The 6,766-nt window shown below is 43.7% G+C and overlaps 1 protein-coding gene across 2 annotated transcripts; it reads left to right on the top strand.

The window, feature by feature from the left end:
- Positions 1-796: 796 nt before the first annotated feature.
- Positions 797-2,526, top strand: HOXD1 (homeobox D1). Of its 2 annotated transcripts, XM_044666484.1 has the most exons (3): positions 797-1,141; positions 1,181-1,652; positions 2,098-2,526. In XM_044666484.1, exons 1-3 carry the CDS (start codon positions 977-979, stop codon positions 2,433-2,435), a joined length of 975 nt encoding a protein of 324 aa, XP_044522419.1. In that variant the 5' UTR covers positions 797-976; the 3' UTR covers positions 2,436-2,526. The 2 variants fall into 2 exon arrangements, with proteins under 2 accessions (XP_044522419.1, XP_044522418.1); XM_044666483.1 differs by having other exon boundaries at positions 797-1,652.
- Positions 2,527-6,766: the final 4,240 nt, after the last annotated feature.

Here is a 6,766-nt window from a genome sequence, read left to right as displayed (position 1 = left end):
GAAATATGTGCTGATGCCACGTCAGGCCCAGGTAACACAGCTCTACAGCAAAGCATCTCTGAGTAGGAAACCCTCCTCTCCCCCCAACATCTGGTCCAGATTTAGGAGAGGAGAGGAATAAAAACATCGGTGCCAATAAAACCGTAAGCGAAGAAGCTATAGGAGAGAAAAGGAGAGAGAGAGAGAGAGAGAGAGAGAGAGAGAGAGAGAGAGAGAGAGAGAGAGAGAGAGAGAGAGAGAGAGAGAGAGAGAGAAGTGATTTTCTTTTCACTATGGATATGTCAGGGAATAGCCTTCTAGGCTCCAGTCCCTTGCTGGAGTTAAAACCTCGCACACTCCAGGGATTACACACACCCCAGCTATTACACAATCCAAAACAGTCTAGTGAGAACTAAGGAACCCTGGTCCTTCCCTAGTGACTAAGCTAGCCACCTAGCCAGCATCTCGTCTCTTCCCATGCCCTCCCCCTGTCCCCAACACTACCCTGCTCCCCTCCTCCCCACTCTCTTACCTGTCCTGGGCGCAGCTTGCAGCAAGCATTTGCTTTCTTCTCCCCTCCCCTCCTAATTCTCAGAACTCAGGCGGAGCTCGATCTCCCAAGTAGCCTTGGGGGTCGCCAGAATCCCCTTCGAGCGCTGGCTGACCTAGGGCTTTCTTTCTCGGGTGGCAAAGTTTGTGCCTCCAGGGCTGGCAGCAGCGCGTGCGAGCAGCTCCCAAGCTTGGTGCGGTGTGCTCTGCGGAGAAGGCAGCCATTGGCCTGTCGGTAGCACGTGGCCGCCCCTGGCTGTATATTAGGGCAATATTTACCTCCCAAACCGCTTGCAATGGCACGGCGAGAGGAGCTGGTGTAGCGGAGGCGAGGCAAAGCAGGGCAAGGCAAGGTAAAGCAGTGGATCCCGGACAGCCCAGCTACCTCCGGGGGCGCCTTGTCGCCCCTCTTGCACCACCTGCTACCCTTGAGCCGTCGGACTGGACCATGAATTCGTACTTGGAATACATCTCGTGCGGAGAAGTGCTCACCTTCTCCCCTAAGTTCTGCCGCTCGGATCCCCGGCCCGTGGCGCTACAGCCTGCCTTCCCCCTCGGCGGGGAGGGCGCCTTTGTGAGCTGCCTACCCGTAGCCGCGGCTGGGGCTCGGCCGGTGCCTCCTGCCCTAGTGCAGCCCCAGCCCCAGCCGCAGCCTCCGCCGACGACGCCGCCCTCGCCACAGCTGCCGCCGCCCCCAGCCCCTGCCCGGGCCCCTGGCGCTCCTCCGTTCGCGCAGTGCACCCTCGAGGGCACCTACGAGGCGGGCGCCGCACCTGCCGCAGACTACGGCTTCCTGCCACAGGGCTCCGCGTACGACTTCTCTGGCGGCCTCGGGCCCGCGGCCGAAGACGGCGTGGCCGGCCAAGTTCACTACGCCACTTCTGCCGTCTTTTCAGGCGGCGGCTCTTTCATTCTCAGCGGCCAAGTGGACTACAGCGCCTTTGGCGAGCCCAGCCCCTTCCCCCAGGGTCTCAAAGAGCAAGGCGATGGCCCAGCCGGGGTCTTCCAGGCGGTCTCCCCAGCTCCAGGATCCTACCCCAAGTCCATCTCTCCCGCCTCCGGGCTTCCCACAGCCCTCAGCACTTTTGAATGGATGAAAGTGAAAAGGAACGCCCCCAAGAAAAGTAAGTAAACCTTAACCTTGGGAGTTGATGCTTCTCACAACTCCTTCCCTGCCCCCTCCAGTCAATGAGTTGTCTATTAGCGTTCACTTACTTTAAACACCCACTTCTTTCTGAAACCGAGGCTCTATGTAGAGGTCTCATTCCTTCAAGGCCATCCAAAGACGATCATTTCATCCCATACATATGCCTCTGAGTTCGATGTAGACCCTTGCAGTTAAACTTCAAACTAAGAACGAATCCAGTGCTCTCAGTAAATTGAAGTGAGGGAACTCCCTATAGATAAGGGTCCCATTTACATCCACACATTTGTTCACCTTGAGTGAGGGCTCTGATTCGGGGTCCCAGATTGAGAATTGACTTTGGATCTTTGTTCTTGTTTTCTTTCTGCCTTCATTTAAGTCCCCTTCCTAATCTTTCCTTCACTCATTCACTGTCTACGTTCCAGGCAAACTCTCCGAGTATGGCGTACACAGCCCCTCAAGTACGATACGAACAAATTTCAGCACCAAGCAACTTACTGAACTGGAAAAAGAGTTTCATTTCAATAAGTACTTAACCAGGGCCCGCCGCATAGAAATAGCCCATTCCCTACAGCTGAATGACACTCAAGTCAAAATTTGGTTCCAGAACCGAAGAATGAAACAGAAGAAAAGGGAAAGAGAGGGATTGTTGGCCAGCACTTCACCTGCAACGCCTCTTCAGCTTTCTATGTCGGGTATGAGCCCTGCAAAGTCTGGCAAAAATGCTGAGAGCCCTGCTCCCTCCAAAGACTCTTCTTCATAAGTTAACTCTGAAGCCTTTCAGCACAGACTTGACCTTACCTCACAAGCAAGTTTCTGAGTGCTGCAGAAAACCTCTCAGACTTTACTGCTAATCCTACGCACCTTTGGACTTACAGGCTCCTTTGGGAGTGGACTAGAAGGTTGCACGGGGGGGGGGGGGGGGGGGGGAGAGGGTTACTTTTTAAAAGAAAGTACAGTATATTAATTTCTTTGTGCTCAAAGTTGTGTGCATACCGGTCTTAATTTGATGCCTTTTAAGCAACTTGTTTACCTCTTATTTATGTGTCTTATCAGGGAAACTGGCTCCCAGCTGCCCGTCCAACCTTGCTGCTACCTTTCCTAACCGGCCTTATACAATTCTGGGTTTTAAGGGGTGACACAAAATACTGTCAGAATTTCCCCAGTCTTCCGTATGATCCCAGAGCTGCATTTCCTCTGTATATGCAAACAACGTTTTTGTTGTTGTTTTAAGTGACAAGGCAGCAACCTCAGCCTCATAGGTTGACCAAAGATAGTGAGGATCTCATTGGTAAGAGCTGAGCTGCTTCAATGAAATCCTCAACATTTGCACTACAGGTCTCTTCTTTTAAAGCTATTCCTACCTCTTCACGTGCCTGAGTGAAAATACAATCCTGTGTTTAGTTTTGCTGAATTTGTAAGGACTTATTCATCTTCTTAGGTGTAATTTAGAAATTGACTTACACCTTCACTTTAGCCTTTAGTTACTTGGACTTGTGTGTAAATATACAGTATGTATATTTTTAAATGGGATTTGCCTGCAATGAACTTGGGTCAAATAACTTACCAGAATAGCATGTTAAGTGAATTGGGACTTTTTTTTGTAATAAAACTTATAGAACACTTTATTCATGGCATTTCCTTATTCCTTCTTTTCTGCCTCCCTTACTACTACTTCTATATTCAATTACTTTTGATGTTTTTCTTAACATTGCATTGTTTTCAAAACAAACTATGTACACATACAAAGTCAAGCAGAGGACTGGAGGACAATTATTTGGATATCTCAAAAGAAAGAAATGCATTAGCTAGAAAGAGCTTAATAACTTAATTAGAAAAGTTTATTTTACAATTTATCGGAATTATTAAACTTAATATGTTTCATGGTAGGCTTGTAGGCACCACCTTAACTAAAGAGATAAGTGACTTGACATGGTAATGTTTTAAAGCAATGAGGCCCTTAAAATAGGACCATCTCCTTTCCCCCTTTTCTCAGGTCTTTACAAAAGGAAAAGAAAGAATGACAGGAAGAGTTCTTTAGTTGGATAGGGTCTCTGAGAAAGGCAGCTGCACATCAAAAAGGATTGAGCATATGAATTCACATTTCCAAAGTCAAGCATTACAAAAGAGAATGGGAAAAGCCCAACAATCAGAACTTTAAGTTCCCTCCTACCCAAACAGAGTGGCTAGGTAGGGAGGAAACTAGGGTAACTTGCTAACTTTTTATTGAGCTTGGGTGGAGAATGGAAATAATTACTTTGCTGATTCAAGAAACCTTACCTTTCTGCTTCTCCCTTTCCTTAAACCTCAATTATCTGGATATTCTTGACTGAAAGTTTTGGTGAATGACTCATCCAGATAAGTTATTCGATTCTTGTATGTGTTAAGGTCTAAATGTCAGGATTTTAGTGTGTTTGGTCAAATGTTTATTCCAAGTCTTTTAGAAGCCTAAAAAATGAAGACTGTGGAGTCTTGTGTTTTCTATAGACAGGGGGATAAAATAAACACTAAAGATAAATGGCCAAAATCACTGATCATCTTCGAAAATGAATTTACCTAAAGCTCTTTGCTTACTACAGGCAACCACAATTGCTGGAGGTAAGAGAGGAAAAACAAAGTGAAATTAATTATTTTAACAACAACAACAACAACCACAACCACAAAAAGCTGGCTTTTTAGCAGGGATTCATTAAAGGTGGGAAGGTGTCATTAAAAAAAATCTGTCAATATTATTCTTATGTTTAACCATCTGCCTCTCAATAACTTGATGCTAATGAAGTCTTGGTTAAAACAACAGCTACCCCTCCTGTGAACTCTTGCTTTTTCAAAAGGGTTGTGAAATGCTAGATTACAGCCACCTCCGGTCTTCTCCACGGTGGTCTTTGACATTACAATGTTCTGTTCTTTGATAAGCATTCAGATCTATACCTAAACAAAACAAAACAAAAAATACCAACATGCTTGACTATTTCCTAAACCTACCACCCCCCACCCTCCATGAGAAAATACATTACATTTTGGGAAACCCCAAACACAACCACAAAAATAGTCATAGTTCTAAAATTCGCAGATAGACTTTTCTTCTATGGTTATTTTCATGTAAGTATAACATTGCTCTCTGAATCAGACCATAATTAGCTTTTTTTTTTTTTAACTAGCCCCAGGGAATCCTTAAAAGGTTCTTAATGGGAATAAATCTCTATATATCTATATTCAGCACTGGGGAGAGTACTGACTGGAGATGGGTATGAAATAAGTAGCTTCTCAAAGTCCCTTGGAGCAATAAGAATATATAGAAACAAATGATAGACTTGTAGGTATTGTGTTTTAGGCTCTACAAAGTGAAACAGGAAGTTGAGTTCAAACAAAAGGAAAGGAGAACTGTATTGCTAAAACTACACAGGAAAAGCGAAGTGGGGGAATTAAGCAATTATCCTACGGATTTGGTCAGTGTTAAAAGGCCAAGTGGATAATTTAGGCAACCTTATACTTCCCACAATTGAGGTCATTGCCTCAATTCGACATTGCATTTATAGGATGAACCCAATGCTGTTTAAAATCAGAATTTCCCCTGTAGTAGGGTGCTTATCACTGGAAGAGTAACACTGCTGGAAACAACTTCATTTTTTATTTCACAAGGCCTAACATGAATGTGAATATAATCCCCAGAAACCCCTTGCTGGAATGAATACACAATGGACATTTATAACTATGTACGATTGACCTTTTCAATGCCCCTTTGTCTTCACAGAATGATTGTGTGTCCAGACTGGACAGTTGTAGTGAGAATGAAGAAATAAAGCATTTAACTGCAAATCAAAAATACATGATTTGAATAATGGCAAATGAAGGCTTGTTAATTTAAAAACCCAAACCAATATAACTTAACATTCACAAAATATGGATTTATTCTTCCTCAACCTCAATGTGGTATAGCCTAAGATTAGAAAAGGTTATACTGGGTTATCTTATCATCTCCAATAGAAGAAGACTCTGAAGAGCTGCATTAGCTCTGGAGTTTTTAATTATTTCTCATGGTCAAATAAATCTATATTTGCAGAGTATTGGATTTGAAAACCTCAGGATCTGATCAAGTTGAGAGAAATGCTTGGTCTGACCACAGACCTCTCCATCAGAAAAGTACCCAATGCTGAATCTTTATTTGTGGTTTTAAAATGAAAGCATAGCAGACATGAGTCCAAGAAATTCCTAATGTTCATCTAAGTTAATGTCAGGATTTTCTTGATTTTGAATTCTACAAATACAACTTAGATATGAACATGAAAAAAATGTTTGGTGTGAGCCTACTAATCCATTTTCCTGCTCCTTTTATGCTAAGAAAGTTCCTGCTTCATGCTATAAAGTTTAAAGCAGTACGGAAAGGTAAATGAAAAGGGCAAGAAATATAAGCAAAATGGAACAGGACAAATTCTAAAAAAGTCATGAGGAGGGGCAGCTGGGTAGCTCAGTGGAGTGAGAGTCAGGCCTAGAGACAGGAGGTCCTAGGTTCAAACCCGGCCTCAGCCACTTCCCAGCTGTGTGACCCTGGGCAAGTCACTTGACCCCCATTGCCCACCCTTACCAATCTTCCACCTATGAGACAATAAACCGAAGTACAAGGGTTTAAAAAAAAAAGTCATGATGAAGATAGTCTGGCATAAAAACTGTATAGGATTTAGGATTGGTTAAGACTCCTTTTTTACCCACAGTTTATTCTATGAGTTACAAGTATAGGAAAAATATACCACTAACACAGTCATCACCTTTATCATCATTGTCATCATTGTCATCATCATCATCATCATCATCATCATCACTGATATTTATGTTGTGCTTTAAGCAAAATGCTTTATCTGCTGTGAGCCTCTTAGTTCTCTTGTGAAGGAGTACTATGCAAGTTATTACTGTTTTATAGATAGACAACTGAGGTTTGGTGAAACTATGGTATTTCCCATGATTGCACAGTTGACTAAGTGAAAGGCCCAAGATTCAAACTCTAGTATTTCCAAACTCTAATACTATTTCTCTTCTATGCCAGGCTGATACATCACGAATGAACAAGCTAACACTGTTAGCCTAAACATACTTCCTAAA

This window comes from Gracilinanus agilis, chromosome 3 (assembly GCF_016433145.1).
Source record: "Gracilinanus agilis isolate LMUSP501 chromosome 3, AgileGrace, whole genome shotgun sequence".
Taxonomy (NCBI): Eukaryota; Metazoa; Chordata; class Mammalia; order Didelphimorphia; family Didelphidae; genus Gracilinanus; species Gracilinanus agilis.
Note: the sequence above shows the minus strand (reverse complement) of the source record. Positions and strands in the feature narration are given on the sequence as shown.